The sequence below is a fragment of the Oryctolagus cuniculus genome, chromosome 4 (genome assembly GCF_051225735.1).
Source record: "Oryctolagus cuniculus isolate XC-2025 breed Fujian yellow rabbit chromosome 4, ASM5122573v1, whole genome shotgun sequence".
In the NCBI taxonomy this organism is placed as follows: Eukaryota; Metazoa; Chordata; class Mammalia; order Lagomorpha; family Leporidae; genus Oryctolagus; species Oryctolagus cuniculus.
In genome coordinates this window covers 173,541,898-173,561,076 of record NC_142870.1, presented here as the reverse complement: position 1 = coordinate 173,561,076, position 19,179 = coordinate 173,541,898, and the positions used below count along the sequence as shown (strand labels likewise).

Sequence of the window (19,179 nt, the reverse complement as noted above, 5' to 3'; positions counted from 1 at the left end):
GGCTGGTGCTGTGGCATAGCAGATAAAGCCACCGCTTGCAGTGCCAGCATCCATATGGGCGACGGTTCATGTCCCAACTGCTCCACTTCCAAACCAGCTCTCTGTTATGGCCTGGGAAAGCAGTGGAAGATGGCCCAAGTCCTTGGGCCCCTGCTCCCACATGGGTGACCAGAAGAAGCTCCTGGCTTCAGATCAGTGCAGCTCCAAGCCATTGCAGCCATCTGGGGAGTGAACCAGTGGATGGAAGATCTCTCTCTCTCTCTACCTCTGCATCTCTGTAACTGCCTTTCAAGCAAATAAATAAATCTTTAAAGAAAAGAAAGATGACCTATTTTTCACCCTAACTCTCATCCAACAGCCAATAATGTGCAAGAAGTAGACTGATACCCTCCACAGTTCATGTACATACAGTGCATGTCAACTCAACTGAATGTTTCTATAAAGGAAGATAGGAAAATTAGATAGCATCTTTACTAAGGTGTTCCAGTAATACCCAGTGTATGAGAACGAGCAAGACAGAGGTATGAGAGACTCCAGGAAGAGGTGGACAAACCCAGGATTACACAAAGTGTGATTTCCTGGGGAAGCTTAAGGACAGAAGTGAGTCACAGGTAACCATGAAACACACGGACCTCCGCACCACGCAGCATGGCTCATGGCTACTCGGAATGAACCCTCACTGTCTCAGGAGATATGAACATTCATGAGAGACATTCAAAGTGCCAAGTAAGAGGGCAGGGTACCTTAAGGACTTTATTACCTCATAGGTTTTGGGATGGCCTGCAGGGTGACCTCAGGGGTAAGACGGCTGTGCTCATCAAGCTGAATGCCTACATACAGAACATGTAATTGCTGAGAATTCACCAATGTTTTAGCCCGGCTGCTCCACTTCTGATCCAGCTCCCTACAAACGCGCCTGGGAAAGCAGCGGAGGATGGCCCAAGTGCTGCACCCATGTGGGAGACCAGGAAGAAGCTTCTGGCTCCTGGCTTTGGCCTCGACCAGCCCCAGCCATTGCAGCCACTTGGGGAGTGAACTAGCGGATGGAAGATCTTTCCATCTCTACTTCTAACTCTGCCTTTCAAATAAATCAACCTTTAAAAAAATAGAGAGAAACCCTGAAAATCAGATAAATCAAGAAACAGAACTTAATATACATGTATATATAAAGCTTATCTTCTCAGAGTTTTAAGAAGTTATACTTTCTATGAAACAAACACAAGCTGAAAACTAAAACAAAGCAACAAGCACAGTCCAGTGGTTATACCAGGTGTAGTGACACTGAGGTATGGTTACGTAGGAAAAAAATTCAGAAGGGGTTGGCACGGTGGTATGGCAGGTAAAGCTGCCGCCTGCACTGCTGGCATCCCATGTGGGCGCTGGTTTGAGTCCCGGCTGTTCCACTTCAAATCCAGCTCTCTGCTATGGCCTGGGAAAGCAATAGAGGACGGCCCAAATGCTTGGGCCCCTGTACACACAATAAAGAACTGGAAGAAGCTCCTGGCTCCTGGCTTCAAATCAGCACAGCTCTGGCCATTGCAGCCACATGGGGAGTGAACCAGTGGATGAAAGACCTCTCTCTCTCTCTCTCTCTCTGCCTAACAAATAAATAAATAAATGTTTTTTTTTTTTAAAAAAAAAGGTTGTGCAAAAAGAAATTCAGGAATTGTGTTACACAGTAGAGTGACTATGGATAATGCACCATATGATACGATTATACTATAACATACCCTATATTGTACACATTTGGCACAGAGGTTCAGATGCTGCTCCGGATACCGACATCCTGTATCAGAATGCCTGGGTTTGAGTTCCAGTTCCGTTTCTGCTTCTAGCTTCCCGCTATAGCATGAAGCCTGTGAGGCAGTAGGTGATGGGCGAAGAACTTGGGTACCTGCCATCCATGTGGCAGATCTGGATAAATTTCCAGGCTCCTAGTTTTAGCCTGGCCAGGCCCAGCTGTTGTGAGCATTTAGTGAATCAGCAGATGGAAGATCTATCTTTCAAATGAATGAATAAAATTAAAATGATAAGCTAGAAGGAATTTTGAATGTGTTCACCATAAAGGAATTAAGGGGCCAGCGCCGCGGCTCACTAGGCTAATCCTCTGCCTTGCGGCGCCAGCACACCGGGTTCTAGTCCCAGTCGGGGCGCCGGATTCTGTCCCGGTTGCCCCTCTTCCAGGCCAGCTCTCTGTTGCGGCCCGGGAAGGCAGTGGAGGATGGCCCAGGTGCTTGGGCCCTGCACCCCATGGGAGACCAGGAGAATCACCTGGCTCCTGCCATCGGATCAGCGTGGTGCGCTGACCTCAGCGCGCCAGCCGCGGCGGCCATTGGAGGGTGAACCAACGGCAAAGGAAGACCTTTCTCTGTCTCTCTCTCTCTCACTGTCCACTCTGCCTGTCAAAAAAAAAAAAAAAGGAGGAATTAAGGTTTAAGTATCTACATTTACCGTGATTTTTAAACACTACACAATGTATATGTGTACCAAACCTCACATGGTGCATCATACATATGATGGGATTTCAAAAAATTTAGGAAAAGTGTGATTGGAGAAATGGGGCAGAGGTTCAGCTCAGTGTTTAAGATGCTGCTTGGGACACCCACATGTTGCATCAGAGTGCCCAGTCAAGTCCTGGCTCCCGTTTCTGATTCGTTTCCTGTTACTGTGCACCTGTGAGCAATGGTGGCTCCTAACTTCAGCCTGCTCCCCCCTTGTCTACTATAGGTATTTGAGGAGTGAACCAACAGATAGAATTCACTCACTCTCTGCCTTTCAAATGGAAAGTGAAAATATTTTTCTTTTTTTCTTTTTTTTTTTTTGACAGGCAGAGTGGACAGTGAGAGAGAGAGACAGAGAGAAAGGTCTTCCTTTTCCATTGGTTCACCCCCCAGTGGCCACTGCGGCCAGCGTGCTGCGGCCGGCACATTGCACTGATCTGAAGCCAGGAGCTGGTGTGCCAGCGAAGGATTAGCCTATTGAGCCGTGGCGCCGGCAAAAATATTTTTCTTAAAAGGTAAAAATAAAAAATGTAAACTTCAGGGGCGCCGGTTCTGTCCAGGTTGCTCCTCTTCCAGTCCAGCATTCTGCTGTGGCCCAAGAGGGCAGTGGAGGATGGCCCAAGTCCTTGGGCCCTGCACCTGCAAGGGAGACCAGGAGGAAGCATCTGGCTCCTGGCTTCGGATCGGCGCAGCGCCAGCCATAGCAGCATTTGGGGGGTGAACCAACGGAAGGAAGACCTTTCTCTCTGTCTCTCTCTCACTGTCTAACTCTGCCAGTCAAAAAAAAAAAAAAAGTAAACTTCAGTTCTCAACATAAGCTCCATCAAGCTCAAGATACTTCTGTAAGCAATGATGGCAGCAAGGACCCTCCACGTAACTGGGGGTCCTGGAAATGTAACCACATCCATGCAGTCTGTTCCATACTATTAACTGGAGACAAATGGGTGTCACTTGGAGATTTTCTTTTAAAATTAGGGAACAAAATAAAGTCAAAAGGAACTGACCAGGACTTTATGGTGGATGGCTAATTATTTCCCATAAAAGCTTTCCCAAATTTGCCCTTATTTGATGAGAAATGTGAACCTTCTACTGAAGCTTTCTTTTGCTAAAACTTTAACTAATGTTCTCAGAACACTCCCCTAATATGCTAATGCTATCACTCTTTGGTCCTTCAGAAAGTCCGCACACAAAATGCCTTAAGCAATAACAAAACTCTGCCGCCAGACCTTGGCTCTTGACCAGTCTGGTTCTGCTTAGACTACAACACCTCCGCCCTGAGCAGCTCTTGCTTTGACTGCGCTGTCTTGCTGTCGTCTGGGTGGGATGGTAAAGCCACATCTCACCTGCCACAATCATCTAAAGAAATGCTCTGCTCCTGGCCCCCATCAAGCAGCAAGTCTGCTCAACTTTAACTTTCCAGTCGGAACTGTGAAAGCTGAACCAATTGAGATGCCATGGTACAGGCTACTACTTCTGCTATTCATCATTAGTGCTCTTCACTTACAGCATGATTAATTTTTTCCTCAAACTGAGGCTGCAGGCTTCATCTTCAGCATCGTCTGTCCCTTCTCAGAGTGAGCCATCCATCTGTAACTGCTGATTTATTTGGGGAGCTGTCCCCACAAAGTTCTGATGAAGCATTAACGACTGCACCATGCTTGTAGCCAAGCAGGATTCACGCAGCCCTGATAGGGACCCTGCAAGCTGAGGTCTCATCCTCTGAGTGCCTCAAACCTGATCCTCCTCCGACACGGCAACACATTAATACAAGTCATTTTGGTGCAAAGATTTTGAAATTCACATGGAAAATTCCCATTTTCCAATAACTTTTTGAAGACCCCTTCCTATTTAATTGTAGAATTCTTCTGTGTCAGGGTTTTTGTTTTGTTTTAGATTTCCTTATTTGAAAGGCAGAGTGACAGAGAGCAAGGGAGAGAATGACAGATTTTCTATATGCTGGTTCACCCCCAAATGGCCACAATGGCCAGAACAGGCCCAGCCCGAAGCCTGGAACTACATGTGGGTCTCCCACATGGGTGGCAGGGGCCCAAGGACTTGGGCACTCTTCCACTGCTTTCCCAGGCAGGCACATTAGCAGGGCGCTGGATCAGAACTAGCATTCCAGTATGGAATGCTAGTGTTGCAAGCAGCAGGTTAACCTGCTGTGCCACCAAACCAGCCCCTAAAACAGTCTTTAATTAAAAAAGAAACAAGGAGGCAGCGCTGTGGCACAGCAGGTTAAGCTGCACCTGCAGGGCCAGCACCCCACACGGGCGCCAGGTTGCATCCCGGCTGCTCCACTTCCCATCCAGCTCCCTGCTGATGCCCCTGGGAAAGCACGGGGCATGGAACCAGAAGAGAACTGAGTTTCCATCAGTAGTTGAACACGGTCAATTTACTTTCAGTTCTGGATAAATGCACACTTTACCCCAGAGAACTGTTTTACAAGTGGTTCACAAGAGTGATTTTACTGGATTCAGAGGCACCATCTCGCAGCAGCTTTCAGCTGCACCACCTGCCGGTCACCAGCTTTTACTACTGCTAGTTCTCACAGCAACGTCTTTGTTCACACAGAACTATTTTCATAGAGAAACTAAACACCACAAATGAAAAGTAGCATACTCAATATCCCACTAGCACTTATGTCCTTTTTTTTTTTTTTTGACAGGCAGTGTTAGAGAGAGAGACAAAGAGAAAGGTCTTCCTTCCATTGGTTCACTCCCCAAATGGCCACTCTGGCCGGCACTGTGCCAATCCGATGGCAGGAGCCAGGTGCTTCTCCTGGTCTCCCATGGGGTGCAGGGCCCAAGCACCTGGGCCATCCTCCACTGCACTCCCTGGCCACAGCAGAGAGCTGGCCTGGAAGAGGAGCAACCGGGACAGAATCCGGCGCCCCGACCAGGACTAGAACCCGGTGTGCCGGCGCCGCAAGGCGGAGGATTAGCCTAGTGAGCCGCGGCGCCGGCCCGGCTAGCTTTTAGCCAACCACAACACTGAAAGGAAACACCCCGCGCAGCCAGGTCTACAATGCACCGTGATCTCAGGACAACTCCGAGAGCCCGGGTCACCACTCACGTAAGGAGGCTGCGCGTTGCCAACCTCGGGGCTCGCGTTCGCCGCCATGCCCGCGTGCCCGCGTGCCCGCTTGCTCCCACTTCTAAGTCCCAGCGCTGCGCAGTGAGGACGGACGCCGGCGACGGCCGGGAAGTCAGCCGCCAGCCACCGCTACACCGAGCGGGCAGACCAGCTGGCAGGGCCCCGTCCTCTGCAGAGCCACCTGCACGCACGGTCTCGGCACTGGCCGGGGCAGCAGTCGAGGCTGCTGATTATGATGATTACTTCGGGAACCGGAGGCAGAGGCGAGAGAGACCCACAGGCCGAGGTGAGCCGCAGAAAGGTCGGCAGGGGCCGAGCCCCGCGCACACACCCCTGCGCCTGGAAAGCGCGCCCGCGGCCACGCCGGGGCAGGGGCAGGGGCAGGGGCAGGGGCAGGGGCAGGGCGCGCACAGGCCCCGGGCCGCCCGCCCAGCGCCGGACTCGTGACGGCCGCGGGCGCGCCGGGCAGGCCGGGCAGGCCGGGCAGGCCGGGCACGGTGCCACCGCTCCCGCCGGCGCCCGGGCCGCCGAGGGGCTTCCTCGGGCCTCCCGCCCGCCCTCACCCCGCAGGGCTGCGTCCTGGGACGACTGCGACGAGTCCCACAGGGGTCAGGACGCCGGGGACAGAGGTCAGAGGTCACGAGGGCTCCGGCCACGATCTGCCCACCCACTCGGGGACGGAGTCTGGGGGCTGGGGGCAGCCCGGGTCAGGGGTCACGGGGCACCTCCTCAGGCCGGGGTTAGAGGTCAGAGGTCTCGGAGCGGCGCCCCGGGCCGGCGTCAGGGGCGTCGCGAAGCGGGGACGAGAGCGGCGGCCTTGTACCTGAGCAGGAGCCAGCGCCTGCTGCAGCTGCTGTTGCTCCTCGCTGATCTTTTGCTTCAGTTTCTTGAACATGGCGCAGCCCGGGGTCCTGAGTGTGCAGACGAGACCTGAGGGGACAGCAGCCCGCGGCGTCCCGGCGGCGGCGGCGGCGGCGGCGGCTTCTCCCTACTCCAGCGACCGCGGGGGCCGGGCCTGGCCGCCGCCTCCTCGAGCTCGCGGGCGGGTCGGGGCGCTCGTCCCGCGGGTGTCGGCGTCGCCGCCGCCGCGTCTCCTTCTTCCGGGTGCCACTGGCTGGCCTCGGCCCCCCATCCAGCCCCGGCGGCGGCGGCGACAACGGCAGCAGGTGAACGGTGTGCCCAGAGCGCCTGCGCGGCCGACGTGGAGCTCGCCGGGGAAGCCCTACGGAGGGCTGCAGGGGACAAGGCAGATGGCGGCGCCCGCGCATGCGTGCTGGGGCCGGGCCGCGGGGGAGCCGGAGACCTGCCCGCGAGTGCGCGTGTCCAGGGAGGGCGCGGGGCACGCGGGTCCCCGGCGGGACCCTCCTGCCTTCCCCGGGCCCGGGCCCGGATGGCTGCCGCCGCAGTCGTTTGGATCCCCGCCTCCATCCGTCGCCTCACTGAAATCGTGTGTTTTCGGATGCGTTCCCGAACCCGTTCCCCCTGTTCTAAGGGCCGGGCCCCTGGGGCTGTGGAAAGAACGCGCAGAGCCTCTTTGTGGGTCGTGAGCGTGACGAGTGGGCTTGCACACGTGGGCGCGGGCTGTGCCTCCCTCGGACCGGGCTAGGTCGCCGTCCGCACGCGACTTAGGATTTGGAGAAAAGCAAGACGAGACGGGGTGCTGTGAGGGGTGCTGACTGCCGGGGCGCAGAGGTAGCCCTGACGGCGGCAGCCCCCGGAGACGGCAGTGTCTGTGTGCGCCACGCGTGCACGCCCTGGGTCTGGACCGCTTCCACGTCCGCCGCCTGCGGTGCACCTCTGCACGCACGCGGGCTGCGCCTTCTAGCAAGTGTCCTGAGGGCAGGAAGCGGAGCGAACAGCTCTCTTCGGTCACGGCCTGCGTCCTCGGCGCATCCGCGCCGGAACAGGGCCTGCAGGGCCGGCGCACGCTTGGCCCAAGGCTGTCAGCGCCCAGCCAACGCCCGCGTGGTCAGCGGTCAGCGTCAGGCGTGCTTAGCTCCCAGAGGTGAAGCTCCCTCCACAGGCCTGAAGGCTGCTGCCAGCGCCAGTGCCCCATACGCAGCCTCACTTCCACGGTCACCCTGAACATCAGACGCAGTTTTATGTTTATCCGCGTGTGTAGACACACGCGCGCACAGACCCCATCAACACAGACTTTAGTTAGTAATAAGTGGATGCGAGAGTTGAGTTACCACGTAGACGAAGATCTGGAGTCGGGGGCAGAGGAGGGCAGTTGTTTGGCCCACGTTGAATGCGGGGGTCAGTGCTGACGTGGCTCCTTCCTGCTGGTGGAGATCCCGGGAGGCAGCAGCGATGTCTCAAGCAGTTGGGTTCCTGTCTCGTGTCAGGGACCTGGGGTCAGCCCCAGCCCCCAGCTTTGGCCTTCACGCAGTCCTGGGCATTGCTGGCATTTGGGGAGTGAACCAGCAGATAGGAGCTCTGTCAGTCTCTTCCTGTCAAGTAAATACAAATGTTAAAGGGGGGCTGGTGTTTGGCACAGTGGTTAAGTTGCTTCTTAGGGTGCCTGCATCCCATTTTGGTTTGCCTGGGTTCAAGTCTTCCTTCTGATTCCAACTCCAGCTTCCTGCTCATGCAAACCCTGAAACGTAGCAGGTGATGGCTCAAGTACCTGGGTCCCTGCCACCCGTGTGAGCTCCAGGCTCCTGCCTTCAGCCTGGCCTAGCCCTGGCTGTGGGATCTGGGAAGTGAACCAGCAGATGAAAGATTTCTCTTTCTTTGTCCTTCTCTCTGTTTCTCTACCTTTCAAATAAAATTTAAAAAGAAAAGTGGTGTTTTTTTTTTAAATCAGAAGAGGTTCAATTATGTGAGATAAGAGAGAGCCTTGGTAGATTGCAAACATTAAGAGTACCTTACAGGTTTATTTAAGAACAATGAGATATTAACTTGCAGAGAAATGAAGCAGACGGGGGCTGTGAGGAAGCCTCACGTTTCAGTGAAATCCTAAACGTGATGGAGGGCTTCACCCCTATCTGCTCTTCCCTGGAGCTCTCCCACGTCTTCAGCCACTCTGGGTGCTGCCAGCATGGGTGTAGATGCCCTCCCTAGGGCTCTGACATTACCCCACTTCCCAGAGTGCTGCAGTAACAGCCAGAGCACCCTGCCGTGCCTGTCTTCCATGATGGTGATCTGAACTCAACTCCCAGTGGCTGCCCATGGACTGGCATACCTTTCTGCAGAGCAGGACACTGCAAATGGGCTGGCACCCAGTATCACGGCCAAAGCTTCATTCGCCCTGAAACGTACCCACATATTTCAACACAAAGAAGCAGTCCTCGTAATTACAGGACAACCCTAATTATTGCTATTCTTCTGCCCCTTCCGATTATAGACACCACCTCCATGTTTCAGGAAGTTTTCAGAATAACACAGTCACTAGGACTATGCTTCAGAAAACAGCATTACCTATATTATCACGTTCCTTTCCAGGTATATCAACGGTTGGCATCTGCACAGTGCCTGAAGTCACTACTTGGGACACCCACATCCCATGTCAGAGTGGCAGGTTCAAGTCCCCACCACTCTGCTTCCGATCTGGCTTCCTGCTGATGCACAACCTGACAGGCAGAGGTGGTAACTCGGCACTTGTGTTCCTGCCGCTCTCCAGGGTAGACTTCCTGGCTCCTGGCTTCAGCCTGGCCCGGCCTGAGCTGTTATAAGCATTTGGGGAATGAACCAGCAGATGGAATATCTCTCCTCTCTCTCCCCCGTCTCTCTGCCTTTCAAATTAAAATGGAAAGGGGCCGGTGCCATGGCTCACTTGGTTAATCCTCTGCCTGCGGCGCCAGCATCCCATATGGGCACCAGTTCTAGTCTGAGTTGCTCCTCTTCCATTCCAGCTCTCTGCTGTGGCCCGGGAGTGCAGTGGAAGATGGCCCAGGTGCTTGGGCCCTGCACTCTCATGGGAGACCAAAGAGAAGCACCTGGCTCCTGGCTTCGGATCAGCTCAGCACTAGCCATAGCAGCCATTTGGGGAGTGAACCAACGGAAGGAAGACCTTGTCTCTCTCACTGTCTATAACTCTACCTCTCAAATAAATTTTTAAAAAATTAAAATGGAAAAAAAGACAGTTTTTAAGCAAAATTAAAAAAAAGTTGATGGAAAAAAAAGGCTGCTAGCCAAAATCACCATATGCAGATGAAACCTTGAATTCTGGTTTCCTCCTTTCTGACCACAAATGCTGTATCAGCCCTTTGCATCACCACAGATCGCACTTTCTTAGCCCTCATCAAGAATCTTCATACGTGCAAACCACAGAAGTGCAGCACCGTGTTCCGAGATTCTGATTTACAGGCCAGCTCTCTGCATTTCATTATCTGAATCTGTGACACCTTATGCTTCGTGGGATTCGTGTGAAGTTTCGATGAGATGATATACCTAACAGGTACAGCCCATAGTCGATGGTATTTGTGAATTCTAGGAATCTCAAGGGCTTCTGACTAGAAACACTCCCTGTGTACGTTGAGCGCTCTAGCCTGGTCCTCTCCCTGAGAGCCTGACTGGCGTCTCCTCTAGGCTCTCAGATCTGGGAAGGTAAGGACCGTGGCTGTTCTGTGACTCAGCCAGTGTTCGGGCAGGCCCTGCACTGCCTTTCTACAGAAGGAGTCTTAGCACATACACACCTGTCCGCTGGACAGCTTCCCCTGATGACCCATAGGCACCGCAATGCAGCATGTCCAAACCGAAATCCCCCACCACGGCACTCCACCGTCACGCCCCTCCTGGGTTTCCTCCTGCCCTCTTGCTTCTCTTAATAAGCCTAGTTTTCCATCTGTGTGTTTCTGCCTTAGCTTGTAGCATCTCCATCTACCTGGTTACCCAGGTAAAAAGTGTGCAAGGTGGGGCCCGCATTCTGGCGTAGCAGGTAAAGCTGCCACTGTGATACCAGCATCCCATATGGGTGCCAGTTTGTGTCCCAGCTGCTCCACTCCGACCTGGCTCCCTGCTAATGGCCTGGGAGAGCAGTGGAAGATGGCCCAAGTGGTTATGCCCCTGCACCCATGTCGGAGACGTTCCTGGCTCCTGGCTTCAGCTGGCCCGGGCCTGGCTGTTGCAGCTATCTCTGGAATGAACCAATCTCTCTGTCTCTCTGTGTGTGTGTATCTCCCTCTCTCTAAATAAAACTCTTAAAAGTTTGGAAGTCAGTCAAGGTACCCCACTCTCTTTCATCACCTGCGTCCAGAATCCCCAAGGCCTGTGTCTTACCCTGAAATACTCCTTCCCAGCTCTGGTAACTGGCTGCTGCCGCTGGCCTGCAGGATGGGTGTGGGCTCCCTCACAGCCTGGCTCCTGCTCACCCTCCCCCGTGTTCTCCCCACTCCGCACACTTCACAGCCCCAGAGATGTCAGATTGTCCCGTGCTCCCCTCGCGTGTCCTCATTCTGTGTACCTCCTTGCCTTTCCTGTTCCGAGTCCGCGGAACTCAGGTTACACGTAGGGGTTTTCACACTCTTGTGAGCACAGAAGAGTGTTCGTTGTCCTCCATGCCTCTGTATCTTGCCCCGTCCTGCAGCTTCCTTGTCGGTCCCAGGCAATGTCCCTCATGCTTCGTCTCTCTCTTCAGCATTCTCTAAGGACACGACCCCCAACCCCTCCCCCCGCCACACTGACCAGTGGACTTGACCACGCTCTCTGCTGGACCTCAGTCTTAACAACTGTTGATGTGGCACACGGAAGCTTTACCTTTCTATACAAAACCAGTATATATTCATTGTAAAAAAGCAAAAATATAATCTTTTATATTTTACATATAAATCTAAATTTTATTTAATTTTTATTTGAAAGAGAGAGACAGGATGGGGAGAGAGAGAGAGAGAAAAAGCAAATTCTTCCTCCCACTGATTGACTCCTCAAATGCTTGCAACAGCTAGGGCTGGGCCAGGTCAGGTTGGGAGCCAGGAACTCAATCTAGGATTCTCACTTGGGTATCAGGGACCCAAGTCCCTGAACCGTCACCTGCTGCCTCCCAGGGTGCACATTAGCAAGAAGTTGGAATCAGAAGCAGAGCTGGGGCCCGTGCTGTGGTGCAGCGGGTTAAGCCGCCATCTGCAGCGTCGGAATCCCATATGGGCTCTAGTTTGAGTCCCAGTTGCTCCACTTCTGATCCAGTTCTCTGCTAATGCACCAGGGAAAACAGTGGAAGATGGCCCAAGTGCTTGGGCCCCTGCACCCACATGGGAGACCCAGATGAAGCTCTGGCTCCTGCCTTCGGACTGGCCCAGCTCCAGCTGTTGCAGCCATTTGGAGAATGAACCAGTAAATGGAAGATCTCTGGAAGATAGCGCTCTCTCTCTCTCTCTCTCTCTCTGTCTCTCAATCTCTCTGTGCAACTGTGCCTTTCAAATAAATAAAATAAATCTCTTTTTTTAAAACATTTTAAAATTTATTTGACAGAGTTACAGACAGTGAGAGGGAGAGACAGAGAAAAGTCTCCCTTCCACTGGGCCAATCCGAAGCCAAAAGCCAGGAGCTTCTTCCAGGTCTCCCACAAGGTGCAGGGGCCCACGCTCTTGGGCCACCTTTTACTGCTTTCCCAGGCCACAGCAGAGAGCTGGATTGGAAGAGGAGAAGCCTGGACTAGAGCGGGCACCCATGGGGGATGCCAGCACTGCAGACAGAGGATTAACCTACTTCACCACAGCGCTGGCCCCGTAAAATAAATCTTTAAAAAAAAAGAAGAACTAGGAATTGATCCCAGGCATCCCAAGCAGCATCTTAACAACTACATCAAATGCCCACTCCCCAAAATATAATCCTCTCCCCTAAATAACCTCTATTGATAATTTAGGTTTTATTCTATTTTTCCATTTTAATAAAGACCTATAGATATGTAAATTTAATCGTCTGTATAGAATTATATTTGTAGTTTTGTTTTATAGAATATGGGTCATGCATATTTAATTTCTTGCCTTTTTCAATAAATATGCCATGAATATAATTTCTAATTAATACATGTACTTCAATCTCTTTAATGGTTATTTTGTATTTTATAGTATGAATTATAACTGAGGGTTTCCATATCGATGACCATTTATTTCCTCTCTAGGTTTTGGTGGTAATGTGTCTGGGGAAAGCAGCAGAAGGCGGCCCAAGTACTTGGACCCTGCACCCATAAGTGAGACCAGATGGACATCCTGGCTTCTGACTTCGGCCTGGCCCAGCAGGGACCACTGAGGCCATTTAAGGAATGAACCAATGGTTGAAAGATCTCTTTATCTCTGTCTCCACCTCTTTCTTTCACTTTCAAATAAAATAAAGCTGATTTTTTGTTTTTAAAGATGTACTTATTTATTTGAAAGGCAGAGTTACAGAGACGCAGAGGCAGAGAGAGAGAAATCATCTATCCGCTGGTTCACTCCCAGATGGCTGCAATGGCCGGAGCTGCACCGATCCGAAGCCAGGAGCCAGGAGCTTCTTCTGGGTCTCCCACATGGGTGCAGGGGCCCAAGGACTTGGGCCATCTTCTACTGCCTTCCCAGGCCACAGCAGAGAGCTGGATTGGAAGTGGAGCAGAGAGGATCGAACCGGTGCCCATATGGGACGCTGGCTGGCGCCGCAGGCAGAGGCTTAGCCCACTAAGCCACAGCACCAGCCCCATAAATATGTTTTAAAAAGTAACAGTTTAGAACTGTTCACCCACAACCTCCTGAGCTTCCATGTGGGGGGGGGGGGGCTCGAGGCTTCCCCCTGTGCCTGCGACGGGGCGTTTCTCAGAAGATGGGCTACATGCTGCTGGAGCTGGAGGTGTTGGAGGGCACCCTGCAGTGCCCGGAGCCCCACAGCTGTTCCCCATCAGCCGCGGGATCCCCAACATGCTGCTGAGCTTCGAGAAGCCTGAGACATGACTGTCGCCAGCCGCACCCCACTTCTGTCAAGACCGCGTGTGGCTTCGTCGACGTCCGTCTGGCGTAGATCCCAGCCCCTCACCCAGTGACACACTGCACACACGGTGTTCCTGCACTTGGTAGTGTGTGTGTGTATATATATATATATATATATATTCTCATCGAAGGTTCAAAACAAACAAACAAACAAACAAAAATTTAAAACTGTATGCTGGGGCCGATGCTGTGGCACAGTGGGTTAACGCCCTGGCCTGAAGTGCTGGCATCCCATATGGGCGCCAGTCGAGACCCGGCTGCTCCACTTCTGATCCAGCTCTCTGCTATGGCCTGGGAAGGCAGTGGAAGATGGCCCAAGTCCTTGGGTCCCTGCACCCACATGGGAGACCCAGAATAAGCTCCTTGCTCCTGGCTTCAGATTGGCTCAGCTCAGGCCATTTTGGCCATCTGAGGAGTGAACCAGCGGATGGAAGACCTCTCTCTCTCTCTCTCTCTCTCTCTCTCTCTCTCTCTCTTTCTCTGCCTCTTCTCTCTCTGTGTAACTGTAACTTTCAAATAAATAAATAAATCTTAAAAAAAAAACTATATGCTAAGTATAACTTTTCCAATAGTTGGAGGCAAAAATCCCGAAGTTAGATACTCATAGGCTGTAAACTGAACTGACCCCAGACCTTAATCTTGCCTTGTCTCTGGCCATAGGCACTCTTGTACCCAGCCGTGGGTGTCTAACTTCTCCAGTGCACACACGCACTGAGCTTTGGGACAGCCCCGCCCTTCCACGTGGGGGTCGGCCTGCCCTCTTCTCTAGCCGACAGTCCTGGGGACTCAGCATTTCTTAACTGAGCTCTTATCCTACTCTGAGCTGCTCAGGCTATGCGAGCACCACATGGCAAAGGGACCAAGCTCGCAGCGGTGGGTTCCACGTCGGAGTTCAACACTGCACACCTGTCCACCTGCATCCCTCCTGAGAACGGAATGTATGCCACTTTATTCTTCCCAGCATCCAGGAGACCTTACATAGCAACCAGAAAAAAGGTATATCCAGAACAACAAAAAAAGATGATGTCATGAACAACATCTCTTAATGCCGAAAGAAACTGCCAATGAAAATAGCCTCCCGAAATGAAGGTGAAATAAAAATGGGTCCAGAACAACAGAAGTTCAGAAAACCTGTTCCTGGCAAATTATAAAGGATGAAAAGAAGTGAAATGGATGGATATACAGATAGAAAAACAAGGGTTCTCTAAGTGATACGTGGGTGAACATGAAATACAATGTATCACCTTTCTTAATTTTTTGTAAAAGATTTTTAAAAATGTGTTTATTTGAGAGGTAGAGTTACAGACAGAGAGAGAGACAAAGAAAGGTCTTCCATCTGCTGATTCGCTTCCCAAATGGCCCCAACAGCCGGAGATGGGCCGAGTCGAAGCCTGGAGCCAAGAGCTTCTTCTGGATCCACCACGCAGGTGCAGGGGCCCAAGGACTTGGGCCATCTTCTACTGCTTTCCCAGGTCATAGCAGAGAGCTGGATAGGAAAAGGAGCAGCCGTGAAATGAACTGGTACCCAAATAGGATCCTAGCGCTGCAGGAAAAGGCTTGGCCCACAGCACTGGCCTCTTTAAATTTCTTTAAAACCCAACGGAACGTGTAAAGGAAAAAAAAAAGAAAGATGTTATATTGTAGACTTTACAACATACAAAGCAATAAAATCTATGACAACAATAGCACAAAGAACAAAAAATGGGTTCATAGAAGTACAATACAAAGAGATTCTTACGTGGGGCTGGTGCTGTGGCGTAGTGGGTAAAGCCACTGCCAGCAGTGCCAGCATCCCATATGGGCACTGATTCGAGTCCTGGCTGCTCCACTTCCCATCCAGCTCTCTGCTGTGTCCTGGAAAGCAGTGGAAGGTGGCCCAAGTCCTTGAACCCCTGCACTCACGTGGGAGACCCGGAAGAAGCTCCTGGCTCCTGGCTTCAGATTGCCCAGCTCCAGTCATTGCGGCCATTTGGGGAGTGAACCAGTGGATGGAAGACCTGGCTCTCTTCTTTCTGCCTTTGCCTCTCTGTAACTCTGCATTTCAACTAAATAAATAAATATTTTTTTAAAAAAAGATTCTTACATTGCATGTGAAGCAATATTATATGAATTCAAGTTAGACTGTGGTATGCCATGGGTGTACATTTTTATCAATGTGCATGCATAGAATAACCACTAAAGACTGAATACAATAAAATAAAAGATAAATCAGTTTTAAAGTCCCATCAAAGATATAAAATGCAATTCTCAAAAATATTCCAGTAATCAAAAAGAAGGCAGCAATGGAGAAAAAGAATAAAAGAATAGGACAAATAAAAAGCAAATAGCAAGCTTGTAGTCTCAAATCCAAACATATCAAAATTGCATTACATTTAAATTGACCGAACACTTCAATTGTAGAATTGATCATAATGAGGGGGAGCAAGCTCCAAGCATAAATTGTTTATCAGAGATGCAACTGAGAAATGCAAACACAGATAGCTTAGTAGTAAAAGCATAGGAAAGCATAGGCCATGCATCTCAAAGCAAGTTACTTGTGCCAGACTCTGAGTATGGCTTACAGGAGATTTGTTGGAACTCGGATTGGGGAGAGGAAAAGAGTGTAACAACTTGTGCAAGGTGACTTCCTTCACCCCAGCATGATGCAGACAGGCGTGAGCCAGCCCCAGCGGTAGCCAAGGCAATGAACGTGTCGGTCCTGAAGCCACATCCGAGCCACACACACACAAAATCAACTCTACTAGGCAAAGAGGAATCATGGGAAAGCTGCCATGACTGTATCAATGCCAAATAAAGTCAAAGATACAGGAGGACACGTCAAGATTGTAAAACGCCCACCCATCAAGAAAACAAAATGATCCTAGGTGTATCTCCCAACAGAGCTTCCAGATACATGAAGCCAAAACTCCCAGGAGAAACTTCAAACTCCCAGTTAGGACTGGAGGTGTTCACACATCCTTTCAGTACCTCATAGACAAGCAGAGAACAATGTCCCTAAGGAGAAGAGGATTTTGCTAAGCCAACTACACCCAGCAACTGCCCCATACACACTCTTCATGAGAACACAGAGAACCTTCACCAGGGTGGACCACAGGCTGGTTCATGATGTAGCTCTCTGGACATTTCATGTATCCTCTGGCCGCAAAGGAGTTAAATTAGAAGTTAACGATAAAAAATTCTAGAAAATCCCCAGATATTCAGAAACTAAATGTCTCGCTTCCCAATAACTCATGGGCCAAACAACAAGGTACCAGGAGAATTAGAAAAGAAAGAAAATGGAAGTAGAGCCCATCAAGAGTTGTGAATTGTAGCTAAAGCAGTGCTTAGAAGGAATATATAGCATTACATGTTTATATTGGAAAGAAAAAAATTGCAAATCAATCATCTAAGCTTGTACCTTAGGAAACCAGAAAAAGGGGGCTGGTGCTGTGGCTCAGCAGGTTAAAGCCACGGCCCGCAGTCTGCAGTGCCAGCATCCCAGAGAGAGAGAGAGAGAGAGAGAGAGAGATTTTGGTCATAGCAAGAAAGACCTGGAGACCAAGATACTTGTGTTACTAGACAGGTCTAAGTACTTCACCAGAACATTTCAGAATGTACGTTTTTAATATCTACTTTTGCAGGAAGGTACATAAATTACAGTTCTAAAACTGTTGGAAGCCTCCCGAGGAAGACAGGTCCACATGACAGTCTAAACTTAGGCTGTGACTCGTCTTGCAATGCAGCCAGCTATTCAGCGTGGTGTAACTTATCTTCAGAGATTTTTTTTAATCTTTGTTTTTAATTTAGTTGCCATTGTAGGCAAAAACTTAGTGAACTGAGGCATAGTGAGGGGCCACATTATTGCTGTTATCACTCTGTTTGGCAAACAGACACCAAGAAAACAAAGACAGACAGAAAGACTTGCCAGAGTCAGATGATCTCAGAGACAGAACGGGAAAGTGCCCAGGCCTCTGCCCTTTATCCTGATCTCCATGTCACATGCGTAATACGTCCTCTTGTTCTCTGACGCACGCTGGAAAAAAGTCGTTACGCCCTTCAGTATGACTTTAATGCAGCTTTATATTTGCTTCCATGATATGCCCAGGAGATGTTGACACAGCTGATGACTCAAAATTTTAATGGGAACTATGTCTTACGGGTGGAACCCAGCACTGGGCTGAGAAGTACAGCTTATTTCAGGAACGAGGTCCTTCGCTAGCATGAACTGGAGGTGAGAAGGTGTTCCTCACTCAGTCACTACTCCCTATCCGACTCCGAAAGAAAGAAACTCACTCTTGCCAACGTTTGGCTACCGCATCTGTGTTGTGGAGAGAAGCGAGGGGGTGGGGAGTCCACCTGTGTGGGAATACTGAGTCTGCTGTGTTCCAGCGCCACTGTTGCCATTTCTTCTCCGTGATGGGAGGGACTCACTTCACTTCTGCAGATTTCTGGGGCAGGCACGGTGGCACAGCGGGTAAAGCCGCCACCTGCAACGCCAGCATCCCGTTTGGAGTGCCTGGGTGCGGGTCTTGCCTGCACGTGCCAGTCCAGCTTCCTGCTAACGAACACCTGGGGGCAACAGAGGAGGCCTCAAGTGCTCGCACCCTGACTCCATGCGGGAGACCCTGATTGAGTCCAGCTCCTGGCTTTGGGCTGACCCAGCCCCAGCTGTTACGGGCATTTGGGGAGTGAACCAGTGGATAGATGATCTCTGAGTCTCTCAGTCTCTCTCTGTTTGCCTCCGTGCTTTTTTACATAAAATGAAAATAAATAAGTAATTTGAACATAGAATAAAATTTTACTGTACATAAATTTTAAAATAATAGTTTGGGGCAGTGTTGTGGCACAGCAGCTTTAGCCACTGCTCGTGACGCTGGCGTCCCATATCTGAACAGCACTGAATCTCAACTGCTCCGCTTCTGATCTGGTTTCCTGCTCACGCACCTGGGAAGGCAGCAGAGCACAGCTCAAGTGCTTGGGCCCTTGCCACCCCCGTGGGAGATCAGGATGTAGTTCCTGGCTCCTGGCTTTGGTCTGGCCCAGACCTGACTTTTGAGGCTATTTGGAGAGTGAATCAGTAAATGCAAGGTCTTTCTCTTTCTCTCTCCTCTCTCCTCTCTCTCTCTCTCTCTCTTTCTTCATTTTTTTTTTTTTTTTTTTTTTTTACAGGCAGAGTGGACAGTGAGAGAGAGAGACAGAGAGAAAGGTCTTCCTTTTTTTTTTTTTTTTTTTTTTTTTTTGACAGGCAGAGTGGACAGTGAGAGAGAGAGACAGAGAGAGAAAGGTCTTCCTTTGCCGTTGGTTCACCCTCCAATGGCTGCCGCTGCAGCCGGCGCACCGCGCTGATCCTGGCAGGAGCCAGGAGCCAGGTGCTTTTCCTGGTCTCCCATGGGGTGCAGGGCCCAAGCACCTGGGCCATCCTCCACTGCACTCCCTGGCCACAGCAGAGGGCTGGCCTGGAAGAGGGGCAACCGGGACAGAATCCGGTGCCCCAACCAGGACTAGAACCCGGTGTGCCGGCGCCGCTAGGCGGAGAATTAGCCTAGTGAGCCGTGGCGCCGGCCATAGGTATAAAATTTTAAAAGGAGGCAGCTCTTGTTCGAGTCCTGGTTGCTCCACTTCTAATGCACCTGGGAAAGCAGCAGCAGATGACTCAACACTTGGGCCCTTGGGCACACGTGGGAGACCCAGAAGAAGCTCTTGGC

The 19,179-nt window shown here is 51.1% G+C and overlaps 1 protein-coding gene, 1 long non-coding RNA gene and 1 other non-coding gene across 11 annotated transcripts in view; 1 reads left to right on the top strand and 2 right to left on the bottom strand.

Moving 5' to 3' along the window:
• GOLGA4 (golgin A4) overlaps positions 1–6,800 on the bottom strand; it is a 126,134-nt gene extending 119,334 nt beyond the window's left edge. For 4 of the 7 annotated variants that reach the window (XR_016232945.1, XM_051858947.3, XM_051858948.3 and 1 more), the window contains exon 1: positions 6,421–6,771. Coding sequence is in view for 6 of the 7 variants with exons in the window: in XM_051858947.3 (XP_051714907.3) it covers positions 6,421–6,492 (72 nt within the window). In the remaining variant the exon portion in view is untranslated. Of the gene's footprint in view, positions 1–6,420 lie in introns of all 7 variants that reach the window. The other 3 variants (XM_051858951.3, XM_089331340.1, XM_089331341.1) reach the window with 2 other exon arrangements.
• Positions 5,276–12,891, top strand: LOC138849418 (uncharacterized). 3 transcript variants are annotated; one of them, XR_011388284.2, is made up of 3 exons: positions 5,538–5,883; positions 9,455–9,999; positions 12,661–12,891. It is a non-coding gene; the product is annotated as an uncharacterized LOC138849418 (transcript). The 3 variants fall into 3 exon arrangements; XR_011388285.2 differs by lacking the exon at positions 5,538–5,883 and adding an exon at positions 6,111–6,226; XR_011388286.2 differs by lacking the exon at positions 9,455–9,999 and having other exon boundaries at positions 5,276–5,883.
• A 1,857-nt stretch (positions 12,892–14,748) lies between these two features.
• On the bottom strand, positions 14,749–15,542 carry LOC149127224 (uncharacterized). The gene is made up of 2 exons (XR_016232946.1): positions 15,398–15,542; positions 14,749–14,981 (listed from the first exon to the last, which is right to left on the bottom strand). It is a non-coding gene; the product is annotated as an uncharacterized LOC149127224 (long non-coding RNA).
• Between the last annotated feature and the right edge of the window lie 3,637 nt (positions 15,543–19,179).